Below are 15,780 nucleotides of genomic sequence, written 5' to 3'. Positions count from 1 at the left end.
ATTCAGACCCTGAGCTGAGTCCTCAAAATGACAAAGGTCAGAAGGGCAGGCCCCACGTGGCCCTTCCTCCCCTTTGCCCACCCTCATAAGCCATCCAGCCGTCCTGTACACACCTCCAGGCTCATGTCCCTGTGGTGGCTCCTTAGGCTTTCTTTACAACGTGCCTGCTCACAGCGGGGATTCTTCTGCGAGCTAGACAACGAGTGGCTCACACAGATGGCTGCTCACCCTTTCTGGGTCTTCCTGAGGGACCAGCTCTCAGTGTCCCCACCCTCTTTTCATAGAGAAAGCCAGGCTCATCAGGAAAGGAAGAGGCTGACTCTTCAAGGAGTGAGAGTTCTCCCCTGGAAGTGGTGACAAAGGCGCTGCAGAGGCTCCTGCAAGGGTCGAGGATCCACCGGTGCGCTGCAGGGGGGCGGGGGGGGGCGGTCACTGCAACCTGGAGTCCCTCACACAGCGTCCCAGGGACGGAGAGCTCTCCTAGTGCACACATCAGCTCCTTCCTGTCTAACACGCCACTGTCTCAGACCCAACCTTCCCACGTTTCCCTGGGGGCAGGGTGGGGGGTGGTGGGGGGGTAGGGTGCCTTCCCTCCTGCGCAGGCAGGACTACCTCCCGTTTCAGCCCCTGAGCTCTCTGCCTCTGCATTTGGGTCCACAACAGTGAGCCCCAAGCCCCACCTCGTTCCCCCACTGGCGGAGCTGCTTGCCAGGACAGAGGATGAGGTCATTGAGGAACTGAGGGCTGAGCTGAGGGGGGTGGGCAGGCAGGAACAATGGAAATTTGGCTGAAAGCAAAAGCAAAGGGAGCTAGCAGGCTGCCACTACAGCTCCCCCAAGGGAGAGCTTGCAGTGCCCCCTGCTGGTGGAAGGAGAGTTTGCGTGCAGGCTACATTGGCTCCTCTCTCCTTCAAAAAACCTTCCCTCCCGCCTCCCGCAGTGGACCCCTGGTGGATGACTCGGAGTAGAGGGTCACAGGGAGCAGATGGGTCATCTTGTCCAGTGGTTTCCAAATGCATGGAATTAGAGGTAGGGTTGATGCAGACAACTGTGGAGTTGACCCATCTGACAAAGGCGAAGAGCCAGTGGGGGCTGAAAAAACAGGCTACATGCGCAGAGCAGGCCAAGTACCCCTGTGTGGGTCTGGGCCAGCCCAGAGGAAATTCATTCTAGAGACAGTGCTTTTCTCTAACTGCACAAATATACGATATGGACTAGCTGCGGCCCTGGCACAGAGCAATCTTACTAAACCAAGTTTCTTGAGTTAAAGGAGACTTTGAAAACCACCTGCAAGATGGGGGAACTGAGGGCTGTGGAAGGGAGGGACTTACCCAAAGCCAGACAGCTAAGGCCAGGTCGGAGCTTAGAAGCCAGATGCCTTCTCTCTCAAAGCCATGTTCCTTGCATTGCACTGAGCTGGTTTTTACCCCAGGCCCCTTCCCTTCTGACCTGGCCCCTCTGACCTGCCACCCTCATTCCCTCAGCTTTCTCTGCAGCCCAGCTACTCTGTAGTCTTCCTCTCCTTAGCTGGGATCATGACACAGTGTTTGCCCGAAACTGGGGGGCTGGTGAGAAGGCTGGCTCAGTCTGCACAATTCCCAGCAAGTCCCTCACTCGTGGAGACGTGGGGACGGGAGCCGTCACACAGGACAGAGTGGTGACGAACTAGAAGGGTCCGCTGGACGACACAGTGAAGTAGGACAGGGAGCTGTGCCTGGAGCTGGCGGCTCGGCTACTGTGCGGATGGGGCCTGCTTCGCAGGTGCAGCCTGCTGGCGTGTCTGTGCCACCCCGTAAGGCACATGGGCGGCCACCGTGCCCATCTCCTGAGCCCCAGCCACATGGAACATCTGGTCATCAAAGAAGATGTGCGGGCGGATCTTCTCCAGGAGGGGGCCCTTGGGCGCTCCCGCAAGGAACAGGGCCTCATCCGTCTCCAGGCCCCAGCTGCGCAGGGTCTTGAGAGCCCGGGCCCCCGAACTGGCTGCGCTGCGTGCCGTCACCAAGTACGTGCGGATCGGACACTCCAGCCGCAGGCCCTTGGAGTAGAACTTCTTCTGCAGCCTACCCAGCGCCTCTAGAAAGCCCTTCAAGGGGCCCTACAAGAAAGCAAGGGAACACCGTGAGCTCATCTGTCTCCCAAAAATTTGCCGCCCTCCCTCCCAACCCCCTCCGCCAGCGGGGCTCCTCCTAAAGCACAAGTGTCTTGTTGTTTGGGACGGGAAAGCTTCTCGAGATCCCTAAATCTCCCAGTTCTGCTGGACCTGCTGGGACACTGTGTGTACCTTATCGGTCTGGTGTCCACACTGCTGTGATTGGGGATGTCTGTGTCAGAATAACCATACCAGAGCACCTGTTCCGCCCTATGTCCATCCACGTGCCCACCAGGTACACAGGTGTCTGTCCTGCAGCTGTGGAAGCGCAGCCTTCTGTGCTTATCAGCGGGGAGGATGTTCAAAATGTCCAGTAACTGTGGCATGGGCACCCTCCCATCAGAATGGACTCCAGCCGCAAAGCACTGGGACAGACAGACCAATGTGCACCTGCTCAATATCGACCCTGCCCCTTGGGCACAGGTGGCTCAGGGTGTCGCGTTCCAGCCCTGTGGGATCAGGGAATGGATTTACTCTCCACTGTGCCTAGAACAGCAAAGCTGAATGAGGATGTGTGAATAAAGAGCCAGATGCTGATGCAGAGGAAAATCACAACAGCAGCTGGAGGTAAGGGCAGGTGGGCTTCTGATCTTGGAGACCCCTCGCCGGGTTGGACGAGGCTGTGAAACAGCGGTCGCTGGCAAGTAGTGTTCTCCTGGGCCTCTGCCTACCACTTAGTGGTAAAACCATCCTGCCCTGGATTCCCAGGGGTTTCAGAGGGACCCCACAAGAATGCAAGTCAGATGAATATGCAGGGGCCACAACTCCAGAAACCTGTTGAGTTCTTGGAGAAAGAGGTTCTGGGAGGACTGAGTAACCAGATTTGTGTTAAAAGCACAAATAGGACCTCCCAGGAGGTCCGAGAATCCCAACACCTCTAACCCCAGGGGATTTTCACCAGGCTCCAGGCCATACTCTGCTCTCCGGGAGACTTCAAGCAGTATAAGGGGCCCTGAGCCTCCTGGCCAAGGGATGGACAGCAGGAGGTGGGAGGGCTGGTGTGGCCCAAAGCAGGGACGCCGCTCCAGACCCCACACTCGGCTCGGTCTCATGCCCCCTGAGGAGCCATCCAGCTCTTTCTTTTCTTCAGTGAGGTAAACAGGGGCTTCTTGAGGACCTGGGAGACGACTCAGAGGGATGAGGGAATCTCAGAGAAGGGACAAGGGCCCCAGAGAGAAGATGGCAGCTCTGGAGAGAGAGTGAAGCCTTTGGCAAAGGGAAGGAAGCTTCAGAGAGGGCAGGAGAGCTAAGAAAGAGAATGGGGGCTTCCAAAGGTGGGGGGGGGGACTGCACTCAGGTGGATGGGATTCATTGAAGGGGTAGAAGCTCATTAGGGGGAGCCAGGGGTCAGGGGAGAGGGATGAAGGCTGGAGGCCTGGTGAGGAGACCCGGCTGGATTCTGGGCTGAACTTGGGGTTTGGTTCTGGGCTCGGAGTTCCATCCAAGGGCAAGTTCTGGGGACCCGCCTTGCCCCTCTCAGGGGTTCTGGGGAGTGTGTGGAGCACCTGAGCCAAAGGTTTGTTCTCGTGGGCCTTCTCATGCTCGAAGAACCTGTCCAGCCCGTGGGCCTTGACGATGCGCTCTGACTCATCGGAGAAGAGCACAGCATCCCCATCGAAGGCCACGCGCAGCTGACTCTGGGACACAGCCACGTCCCTGCTGGGGCTGAAGATGGTGGCGGCTGCAATCCCTGGGCAGAGAGAGGCAAGGGTTGTCTGCTTTCATCTAGGCTACAGGGGCCCCTGACACCTGCCTTAGCTGCTTGGGGCCAAGAGACAGCTATCTGAGGTTATCCTAGCCCCACTGGCCTCATCCAGGACTCAGAGCAAGGCTAATGAGGGTTCGTTTTCAGAACATTTAAAAACTGGCCAATAAGAATAGACAGTGGCTTTTGCTCTGAGAAGGGCTTTGAGGGCCCTGGCCCACGTCAGGGTTTCCTTTTAGTTACTTCTTTGTGGGAAGGTCTGGGGAGGCCCCAGGAAACAGGGGTCATTCAGAGGACTCAGGGAAGCAACTATTTACCAATCAGTATGGAGAACTTTCAATTCTTTAATATCTAGTAAGGTCATGCTGGTATGGACCAGCTGAATGTCAGTCTTGACAGGAAGGAAGGGCCCCCCAGGTCACTACTGTCCTTCTAGGAGCTCCTTACAGGCACCTGATGTTGACTTACTAGTGGCTGGGAAGGAGCCCCAATGCGGGCTTGGCCTCAGTTACTCTCTACTGTTGATTCCGGTGAGTCTCTCACCTTCTCTGGACCAAGGTAAAATTAAGGGTGTTTGAGCTCTGTCTGGAGCTAAGATCCCAGGCTGAAACCTATGGGCACCCCCAGTCCACTGCCACAGTGGCCACCAGGTATGCCCCACTCAGGCTCCCTCAAGGCAACATGGGTAACCATCAAGGGCAGTCCCAATGCCATCCGATTGTGCCCACAGACTCTCTGCAAGCCTGGCCTCTAGGGGTGAAGGATGCCTGTGGGAGCCCTGGCCCCAGACCAGAGCTGCACTGGACAGCAGGCAGCCAGCGCCAGGAGGCTGGGGGCCTGGGGCTCTGTGCTCTAGTGGCCATCTCTCCAAAGGCTGCTTCAGCCCTGCTCTTGGGGATCTACGCTCACAGAGGCTGGGCTAAGGCAGAGCTCCGGGAGGAGAGAGCAGTGCCAGGCCCCCTTCAGCAGCCTGAGGATGCTCTAAGTAGGACCAGGCCCTGGGGATCAGGCCAGGCACCTTCTCAGCGCCCACAACATGGGAGCCAAGATGAACCAGGACCACCCGACTCTGGGAAGGGCCTCCCTCCCGACCATCCCCTGCTTGCTAGTCTGAGCTCAAATTACAGACATACAGAGACACACATGCAGGTCAGGGCCAAGGCCCCAACCAGAGGGTGCGACATCTGCCTAGGGAAATCACTTCTGGGTTCTGGTTAAAAGAAGCCTCTTTGAACCCAAAGCAACTCAGAGGAGTGAGGCATCAGTGGGAAAGAAGCCAGGCTTCTAGGCAAAAGACAGCATGAAAGAAGAGAAAAGTGGATATATTGTTGGTTGATGGAGAAACCCAACGGTAGTGTTCAGGCTGAGGAGCCGTCTCAGGCAGGGGGACAGTCCCCCCTCCCCTGTGGGTCTATTTTCTTCCATGAGCAATAGGGATATGCACCCTGTCAGGAGGACCGAGACCGTGGAGGCCACCCAAAACTGCCGCTTGGAGAGAGACACGTGGAAGGAAAGTCTCTTCGGCAGTACTTGCCGCTGAGTCTCCTAACTTCACCTCAGCACCGGCCAGGCCAGCTACTGGAATGCCAACCACTTCCCAGACCCCAGTGCTCAGGATGTTCTAGACACTGACCTTCTTCCCACTGGCCCTGAGAGGCGGGGAGGCTGCTCATGGTCACACAGGACTCAGAACTACTGATCTGGAGGATTCTTAGAAGGAAGTAGCTTTCTGGGAGGTAAAGAGGGTTTCCATGGAAAGGGAAGGCTGGGTGATGCTGATGAGTAAAAGCATCCTTACCACGGTAGGGTAGGAGGTGGGAGAGTGGAATAGATGGCCAATCCGTGGAACAGGTGGGGCCTTATTCTCAGAGTTTACAGGCCAGGTCATAGGAATTAAGGAAGGTACTCCCTTTCCAGTTACCATGGAAACCTTTAGCACTTGCTCAGAGCTTTAGGACCAGGCCCCACACCCCTGGAACCCCTCTGTCGGGCTCCCCCATATTCTCCCTTCCCAGTTTGACTCACCTTCATCAATGGCTTCCCGTACTTTTTCTGCATCTGCCGACAGGTAGAGGTTGGTGTGATAGGCCTTGAGGTAGCAGATGGGGCTATTCCCACCTGTCATGCAGAACCGCTCAACGAACAGGTCTGGGGAGGAGGTAGAGAACACCCAGGTGATGCCCAAGTCAACCCTCAGGGCCTCAGAGTGGTCCCTTGGGGTCCAGTGGATGCCATATTGGTTCTGACTGGTGGTGGGGCAGCAGAGGGATTATCTGAGTGATTTTAGGCCACCATTCCCCTCTCTGAGCCCCTCCATCCTTCATTCACGAAACATGGATGGGCACCCAGGAGTGACTGCCTGGCTCAGGGTAGTATATTTTTGGCAGGTAATCACAGTACTACAAAAGGTGTGTCCCCAGCCTAGCCTGGCCCTCCTGGCCATTGCTGATTGGATAGGGGCGGACACCTGACTGAAGATGGGCCAATCAGATCCTCCCAGGCTGATGGTGACCTCCTGCCCCTGTGGGAGGAGGCTGTGAAAGATTTGGTGGTTGGTGAAGAGGCTGTGGCTCTGAGTTACTGAGTTACTCCATCACTACCCCAGCCCGGGTGTGGGACAATCCACAATGGAACGGCTAATGCCTGGTGCAAAAGGGGCCCGTGAGGGCCCTGCTCCAGTACCGTAGATGGTGTTTCCTAATTACTAGGTGCCTATGTCTTAGGGTAGTTAGATATTTTGAACATCATCGCTCCCAGCAATTTGAAGTTAGGATTTTTAAAACGCCGCAGAAGTGCTGTTCGTTGCTTAAAACAAGAACTGTTAAACTTACAAATTTGGGCCATATTCAGGAAAAGCAGAGAAACTGAGTTTGGGAAGAGAGGTGTGGGGGAGGGAGGATGGAGACAGACTTGCCGAGAGAAGCAGAAATAAGACCCAGAGAGAAAAAGCCCCAGAGAAACTTCCAGTACTTGGATTCAGCGTCCTGTGGGCCCAATTTTACTTCCTGCGCTGTGGTTCTAAGAGACACCCCTTTAACCGAATAAGAAAGTGTCATACCCTCCTCAGCTTAGGCTGCTTCATGAGGGTCTATTACTTCCAATTCAGAGTTTGGACTGAGACACAAAGTCCCTTCACTCTGACAACCGCACCTAGTCCTCCTAGCAGCCTTGTGAGGCCTGTGAGCCCCATTGCAGACAGAGAAACTGAGGCATGGAGGCAGCAAGGGCCCTGCCCAATGCATAGGGGCCCTGTGCAGTGGTGTGCTGGAAGCCGGCTTGTACTGGCTTATGAGAGCCTAATGTTTCACATTCAGGGATTTTTTTTTTTTGAGGCAGTTAATTGTTCTCTGTTGGCAATTTAAAATCAGCCATGGTGGGGATATTTATACCCTAAGACAGCAATGCTACAGTCAGGGTTTTTATTTGTCTGTTTTGTTTTCTTAAAGGGCTAGCCTACCAGCATACCCCAGGGTCCAGATTCCAGTTGGTATCAACTCCCTCCTGCAGCAGTGTGACCCTATCCCCCAGCGTCTAGTAAGGGTGTCCCATGGCCAAGCCCCTGATGCTCACCGTAGTGGTTGATACTGTTGATGAGACGGACGCCCACTTGAGCGTGGTTGTTGGTCACGAGGACGATGTCAAAGATGTCCTCGCTATCGGGGTACAGCTCCCGCAGCCGCCTGTTCACAGCCTCCAGAGCCTGATGGGAGAGGGGACCTTGCTCAGAACCCCGGGGACTGATATCTAGAGTTGGTAGCCAGGGCTGGGGAGGAGGAGGGTGAGCTGGGATCTAATGGGTGTGGGGGGAGGGGGAGAGGGGTGGTCAGAGACTGGCCAGGGGTGAGATCAGTGGACGTGGACTGTCTCATCCCAACCTCAGCCGTCGTGCTGGTTGACGGCTGCACAGGGGCGCCTCGCTGAAAGGGTGAGTGGAGGCTGAAATCCAGTCCGGCTCCACCCAGCAAGCTAGTTACCTGGAGTGGGGCAGCTGCATTAGCGCAGGGGATGGGGCAGTTTCTTCTTCCCATGATGGCTCCGACCCCTTGCCACGCTAAGTTCCTGCAGGCTGGCGTCTGCCCAGAGGGGCCCCCTTTCCTTACTCAAACACCTAGGAGTGCTTTCTCTGATCCCCAGAAAGGCACTGGGTGGCACCCACCTTCACGAAGGGGAAGGCCGGCCCGGGGCTGAAGGGCTCATTCTCATGTTCCAGCTGGTAGCGCACATACTCCTCCACGCCCTGCTCTGTGTAGATGCGCTGCTCTTCGTCCATGCGGAACAGGGCTCGGGAGGACACAGCGATGGTGACGGCGTTCTGAGGCTTGGGCTGGGCAGGTGCGGGAGGAGGGCTGTTACTCACACTCCCTGAGGCAGGTCGCACGTGCCAGCTTCTCTGGGTACTAGGGTCAGGGAGAAGACCCAGGCCCGGTCTCTGCCCTAAGAAGGCTCAGCCTTGAGCAGGGGCAGACCTGGGTCAGGACCCCCTCCAGCCAGGAACTGAGGGAGATCATGGCTCCCTACAAAGGGGCATGATATGGTGGGTGGGGTATGCCCTTGGGCAGTCGGCAGTCTAGTCAACCATTTGGACACAACGGAAAAATGAATACAGTGTATGTAGCCGGAGTACGTCTGATGCTCAAGACGGTCTCCAGATGGCTTCCATTACAAGATGAGAGCTATATGCCCCTTAGGAAGAAATGGTGCCCGGAAACATAGCAGTTATATAAGAAAATGTATCTCCAGCCCAGATCTTTCTGCTAGGCTCCAGACTTATACATCTAACTACCCCAGTTGACTAACAGACACTCAAACTCAACATGCCCGAAGTTGAATTTCCACCATCCCCTGTACTTCCAAACCTGATCCCCCACCCCCTCCTCATCTCAATGCTCAGCACCACCATGGACCTAACACTAAGGCCAGAGCCCAGATGTCAACCTCAAATCCTCCCCATTCCTCAATTCCTCTCCCCCACCAATCAGTCCATCAACCAGTCAATCACCAAAACCTGTCAACTGTATAGAATTCATCTACCTCTTTGTGCCTTCCCTGCCAAAGTCCAGTCCATCACCATCTCCCACCACAGGTCATCCATATTGTTGTCAGGGGATGTTTTTCAAGTTCACATCTGATGATGCCCCTCCCCCTTTCCGTGTACCCACTCTTCTCAAATTCTGTTCCATAGCCTTGAGTATGGAGTAGGAAGCTCTTTGAGACAGACCTCTACCTCTCTCCACCGTCACCTTCCTGTTATCCCACTTTGTTCAATATGACCTTTCTCATGTTTGAGCATACCTTTCTGTCTGTCTCTGAGCCTTTGCACATGATGTCCCTTTTGCCTGATCTGCATTTTCCTTGACTCCATCTAGCTAACTTCTTTTTTAATGTTTATTTATTTTTGAAAGAGAGAGAGAGAACATGAGAGGGGGAGGGACAGAGAGGGAGACACAGAATCTGAAGCAGGCTCCATGCTCCAAGCTATCAGCACAGAGCTTGCAAAACCCATGTGATCATGACCTGAGCCAAAGTTGAATGCTTAAACCAACTAAGTCACCCCGTTGCCCCTCCATCTAGCTAATTTCTACCCAAACTGCAGGTCTCAGACTACATGTCACCTGCAGAAAGCCATTCCTCGCTCCTAGTTTGCTACCTCTCCCATAGAGTTCCTTTTTTAGTTAAATCTAGCACAGCCCTTATTTAACCATTTCTAAACATTTCTAGACAGATCTGGGGAGGAAGCAAGAACCATGCTTAAGTTCTGAGGGAGAAAGAACCAGGGCTATCTTGTTTATTTATTGTATCTCTAGTACTTAAAACTGTGCCTAGCACATAGCAGGTGCTCAGCACATCTGTAATGCCTCTGAACTCTTAAGTAATCTGTTTCAATGAGAAACAGTATTTGCCATAAGAAACTTAATATGAACCGGTAACTCCAGTGTGGTACCCTGATCTGTTCAGACTGCTTGACATATAGGAGGTGCTCAGAGAATACTTTTTTGGTTGATGCAAATTTTACAAACACATACTGGTCCTTTGTGCCAGGTCCCTGGGCTCTGCCTGGGAGTAGCCCTGGTAATGACTTGGCTCCTGCCCTCAGAGTCACGGGCTGGTAGGGAAGAAAGGCAGGTAAACAGAGGCGCAAAAGGGGTTGGGATGAGTAACAGAACACAGGTGAAAGCAGAGTTTTGATGACAGGGGTCCACAGTAGGCTGTCATAGGAGAGGAGGCATTTGCGTGGAGCCCAGAAGATGGAGTCCCGTGAAGGGAAGCATGAGGAGGTGAGCACGTGCACAGAGCATTCACAAAGGTGAGCAGAGACCAGGGCAGGTGTGGGTGGAGAGGAGCCCAGAAGAGTAGGCAGGGCCTAGAAGGCCACTGTCAGGGCCTGGAAGGGCCTCAGGGCTCCTTCACCACCTGCAGTGGAGTGGGGAGAGGGTGTGCCACCGCAGACACTATCTGGACCCTTCATAATCCGTGGGGAGGATTAGAATGTGGGTGCTTGTTGCAAAGGAAACAATCAACAAAACTATTACGCAACCGATGAAATGGGAAAAGATATTTGCAAATGACATATCAGATAAAGGGCTGGTATCCAAAATCTATAAGGAACTCACCAAACTCCACCCCCGAAAAACAAATAATCCAGTGAAGAAATGGGCAGAAGACATGAACAGACACTTCTCCAAAGAGGACATCCAGATGGCCAACAGACACATGAAATGATGCTCAGCATCCCTCATCATCAGGGAAACACAAATCAAAAGCACACTGAGATACCACCTCACACCGGTCAGAGTGGCTAAAATGAACAAATCAGGAGACTCTAGATGATGGCGATGATGTGGAGAAACGGGCACCCTCCTACACTGTTGGTGGGAATGTAAACTGGTGCAGCCCCTCTGGAAAACAGTATGGAGGTTGCTCAAAAAATTAACGATAGAACTCCCCTATGGCCCAGCAATAGCACTGCTAGGAATTTACCCAAGGGATACAGGAGTGCTGGTGCATATGGGCACATGGACCCCAATGTTCACAGAATGTGGGTGTGTGCCTCTGGGTGCACAGGCAGCCAGAGTCCCAACACATCCATGTGACCTGAGCATTCCTGGAACTGTGATTCCCACTTTATAGATGAGGAAACTGAGGCGTAAGGTGGGGGTTAACACTCATAAACGGACTCAGAGTCTGGCTGCTGCTGCCAGCACTGCGGGCCACGTACTCAACTCCACTGCTTCTCTCTGGAGTCAAGCCTGGGTCCCCATCAGTTGATGACACTGAGTGATTACCACGTGACAGGCATGATCCCCGCTCCCATGGAGCTTATGATCAACCCCCAAGGCAGAGATCTGTGCCACCCTTTAGAACAGCATTGTCCAGTGGAACTTTCAGTGATAACAGACACGTTCAGTGCTATCTGTGTGCATACGTGTGGCCACTGAGCAACTTGAAATGTGGCTAGTGAGACTGAAGAACTGGGATTTTAACCGCACCGGGTTTTAATCAATTTAAAGTTAAGTGGCTACGAATGGCTAGTGGCTAATGGAGCTTTAAACCTCAAAGGAGTAACAGAAGACCAAAGAGTTCCCCAAGCTCACGTGGTAAACCTCAGTTTGCATTTGACTTTTACCCCAACCAAGATGGTGTGTGTGGCCAGCAGGGCCAGGGAAAGGCAGTGCCCGGACAGGTGCCTCTTCTCCGGGGCTCACCAAGCGCCTCTCCCAGTTGCCAAGCACCCTCGTTTGCGTGATCACGGGTTGGGTACCTCGCAATCCCCTTGGCAACTGTGAGCTTTCGAGGAAATAAGGTAAGGTTAAAAGACCGAAAGGAAAGGGGTGATAGAGGCCTGGCCAGGGTGGGATAGGGGTGGTGGGAAGACCACTCTCATGAACCCAGGGAGGCTGCTGGCCTTCAGGATGGGGGCTGGGCTTCTTACTGCCCCCAGGGACAGGCCCATCACCCCTTCAAGGACAGAGAGCCAGCTGCCCTCCCAGCCCCTTCAGGCAGGTTCCCAAGTCAGCCGCTCCAGCCCAGGCAGCCAGCCAAGGTCTCGCTCCTCACTTGCTGTCCCACAGTCCCTGCCAGACTACTGCATTCTGGGTCCCCCTGGCTGAGCTATTCAGACCCCATCCCATCCCACCTCTGGCCATCATGGGAAAAACATCCCAGTTCCCCTTCTTCTTTTATAAATGGGGAAATAGACTCAGAGAGGGGCAGAGTATTACCCTAGGTCACACAGCAAAGTCAAGGCAGAGCCAGGTATGTAAGATCTCAAGTCTCCGACCTCTAACTTGGCCTCTGTCCACACAGCAGCACCTCCCTCCGTAAGCCCCTCCTTGATTGCTCCCAGATGACCCCAATCCCTTCCATTTCAGCCACTTCCTTGGGACCCTTGCCCCACACAGACTTCCCCTTACAGATTTGAGAGAAACGATGAGGGAAAGCCATGTCCTAAGACTGAGGGCAGGGCTCTCTTTCTCCTCGGAACGGAGGTCCCCAGGGCAGGACCCTTCTGCCAGCTCCATCTGCTCTCACACTGTACAAGTGGGATGGGTTCTTGGGGCCCAGAGGGCCTGAACTGCTATGAGAGATACAGAGAGGGTGGCCTCTCCATGCTCCAGGCAGAGCCGAAGGGACAGGTGAAGGGCTGGCCAGGGCTGGGGGAAAGCCAAGCACTTGGAGAGGCCCCAGGACCTGGTTGCAGAGGGAGGCCACCGCTTCATGTGTTGTCAGGCATACCTGGAACGGCTCCTCCAGAACGCAGAAAGGAAGTCCAGATTCCAGACTGGGAACTGGGTCAGGGAGACCCTTGCCCCACACCAGGGACTCAGCCTGAGAACACTGGGCTCCTGGGAGCCACGGTCCAGCCAGCTCTCTCGGCCTTCCACTGGTGCTGGGGGGCGGTGCAGGGGACAACGGAGGAGAGGTGGCCCTGCCCAGCCCGCCTGAGGAGCTCTCATTTAGACTGACTAGACTCTGCCTGTTGGGCCCAAGAGAGGAACGCAGCCAAAAGCTGTTATTTCTAAAAAGTCAAACTGGGAGAAGAGCTGCTGGAAGAGAGAGTGACAAGCTAGGTCTGGACTGAGGAGTCCCCTGACCCCATGAGGTGAGGGGCTCCTATGGGCTTTCAGGGCTTAAGTATTTCACTCAAGCTTCTGGGAATGAGAATATGCTCTGATGGGGCCCAGGAGGCCTACAGCCTCCAAAATAGCCTGTGGGAGGAGGGGCTGCTACAGGAAGGAGTGGGGCGTCCCAGAGGACCATGAGGCGTCAGGGGTCATGACAGACAACTGGACCTGAGCTCCCTGGTCCCATGAAGGAGATACATTGGTGAGTCCTGCACACAACCCCAGTCCCAGTCTCCATCCCCTGGGCCGTGACCTTGACATTAGTCAAGCTTCCTCTTCAGGCAGGGACCAGCCTCTTCACTGGGCCACCTGCTGCCAGACTCAGCCTCTCCCATCCATCCCACACAGCCCCAGAACAATCTGCTAAAATGAAATGGGACCAAGTTAATCCCCTGCTGAAAAATCCTACAACAGCATTCTAATGGTCTTCACACTTTTTAAAAAGATTAACCTTTTACTTCGATGAACTCCAGGGCAGAACCCTAATATGTAAAAAAGATATTACTAGAGTTTATTACTATAAATCTTTTTTACTAATTTACTATTTGATTCAAATGTATTACATGTACATAATATATTATAATGTCAACAGGATATATTATAACAGAAGCGGCACAGTTGTATAGGTGATAAATTTGAAACTGGGGGTTAGGCTGCCAGTGCGGCCTAAATTTCATCATCTAGTTAATTTGTTTCTGTGTTTGTTGGTTTTTGCACAGTATTGAGAAAGTCCTGAGTCACACCAATAGGTGGTTGCAAATGGTAAAAAAAAAAAAATAAAAAAAAAAATTGTATTGTTTAAACTACAAGCCTCAAGATACTCAGGGACAATAATTGCCAGCAATTCCAAGATAATCTTCTATTAAGCAGTTCACAGGGAAAGATTTATTCTGAGTTTTGCTTTAAAAAAATCAACCTGCAGCACTGTAGCATAAATTAGTATGTTGGGGGTATCCAAGGTGCTAAGACGTCCACATAGCACATTTGAGTGAATTGAGCTTTATTACACATTTTTAATCAGTTAAGAGGTAGTTGGAAGGAAAATGAAAATAAATTTGATCCACATATGTGCAGAGCCCCCAGAAACATGGGGTCCCAGTGGAACCTAGTTTTAAAACCCCTAACGCATTGAAGACCCAGCATCCTTAATATGGCACTCAAGGCCCTATGTGGGTCTCTGGCATTGTTCTGATGCATCTCGCAAAGATCCTGCCCTCTCCCGCTCTAAGACATCCCCAAGCCTTTGCCCATCCTGCTTCCCTGTCTGCCTGGGAAAAGCTGCCTACTCAGGCTTTACGGTGAGCTCAGATGCCACCTCTACAAAGCCTTCCTTGGTGGGCAGTCACTTGCTCCCCTATGCTCCCAGGGCACCATGGAAGGAGGGTCTTTCCTCTGAGCACTCACTATGTCCAGGGTCTCCCTCGGAGCACTGTGAGCTCCTGAGGCAGGGACTCAACCCAGTTCACCTCTCAGTCCCCACTGCTGAGCAGGGAGGGCCTAGCGGTGCTGCAGGGAATGACTGTTGACAGGGTGGGCCTCCTGGGGGAGGGTCCGTGGAGGGAAGCAGCAGGATGCTTTAAGGTCAGGCTGGTGCTGTTTGGAGGACGCCTGTGGGCCAACCTCTGTCAGGCCCCTTCCCACGCTGTGAGATCTGGGAAGCAGGGATGAGCAATGCCAAGGCGAATCTGTCCGAAGGGGAAAGGAGCTCTCTCCTCTGTGTGAGTATCAGAGGGCTGAGACCACCACGGGGGTCACGGGGATGTTAACGACCACTGCGATGGGAGCAGAGCCCGGAGCTGTGCCGCGGCGTCCAGCGTCGGGAGCCCTGAACACAGAGCGAAGATCCCAGTGCATCTTAGGACGCGGCAGCGCAGTACCTGGAGCCCAGGGCGCAGGGCCTTGAGCCAGAGCCCGAATGCAGGCGCTGGGGGGCCGAAGCCCGATGCCCAGAGGGCAGGGACCTGAGCGCACAGCGAGGAGCCAGGTTTCCAGTGTCAGGTTACCCGAGCACGGGGCGCTTCCGTAGGCGCCGCTAACCCGTTTTGCCAACAAGTGTGCTGTCCGCGCGCCCCTGGCCGCCCGCTGTCGGAGGAGCTGGGCCCTGATGACAGCATGGGGGAGGGGGTCCTGGCGTGGAACCCGAGCCCCGGTTAAAAAAAAACAACACCACCGGCGCAGAGCTCCCAAAATAAACGTGAGCCGGCGCCAACGGCCCGGCGCATTCTGGTGCTGAGGAGCTGCCTCCCCTCCCGGAGGGCCGCCACGGGTCCCTCTCCAGGGGGCTTACGACCCTCCCCCGGTGACCCTTCCCCTGCCCTCCTCCGTCCCCAGGCCCTGATGTTACCGATTTGGGTTTCTTCTTGGGCGCGAGATTGTCGTAGAAAGTCTTGGTTTCCTCCCATCGCGGGGCCGCCGCGGTCTCTGCCCCCGGCTTGGGCTCCCGGGGCTCGCGGGGCTCCGCGGGGTCCATGATCCGGCTGCGACCCGNTTGGCCTCTCGGGCTTCCTGGAGGAGGGGACCTGAAGCTGGGCTTGCGGGCTGCCGCGGGTTCTGGCTTTCGGGGATCGTGTTTTTCTCTGGTGCTCAAGGGCACCGAGAGAGGAGAGGCCTGGCAACTTTTCTTTCCTAGGATGGTGATCCCCAGAGGAGAAAATGAAAAGCTAGTCTCACCCCTTCCGTTCCGCCAAAAGCTAACTCGCCTCTTTCCCCTCTGGTGCCAGGACCCTGGGGATCCGATTGGCCTTCCTTCTCCCAGACCCTAGTCCCTTCGGCGGAGGCAGAGGAGGTGGTGGTGGATGGACA

General features: G+C 54.5%; 1 protein-coding gene across 1 annotated transcript; it reads right to left on the bottom strand.

Moving 5' to 3' along the window:
• Positions 1-1,475: 1,475 nt before the first annotated feature.
• On the bottom strand, positions 1,476-15,448 carry NT5C1A (5'-nucleotidase, cytosolic IA). The gene is made up of 6 exons (XM_077752187.1): positions 15,323-15,448; positions 8,013-8,180; positions 7,427-7,556; positions 5,882-6,004; positions 3,657-3,841; positions 1,476-2,097 (listed from the first exon to the last, which is right to left on the bottom strand). The coding sequence occupies exons 1-6, from the start codon at positions 15,446-15,448 to the stop codon at positions 1,732-1,734; spliced, it is 1,098 nt and encodes a 365-aa protein (XP_077608313.1). The 3' UTR covers positions 1,476-1,731.
• Positions 15,449-15,780: the final 332 nt, after the last annotated feature.

Source organism: Crocuta crocuta, unplaced genomic scaffold, assembly GCF_008692635.1.
Source record: "Crocuta crocuta isolate KB4526 unplaced genomic scaffold, BGI_CrCroc_1.0 scaffold367, whole genome shotgun sequence".
NCBI classification, from domain to species: domain Eukaryota; kingdom Metazoa; phylum Chordata; class Mammalia; order Carnivora; family Hyaenidae; genus Crocuta; species Crocuta crocuta.
Note: the sequence above shows the minus strand (reverse complement) of the source record. Positions and strands in the feature narration are given on the sequence as shown.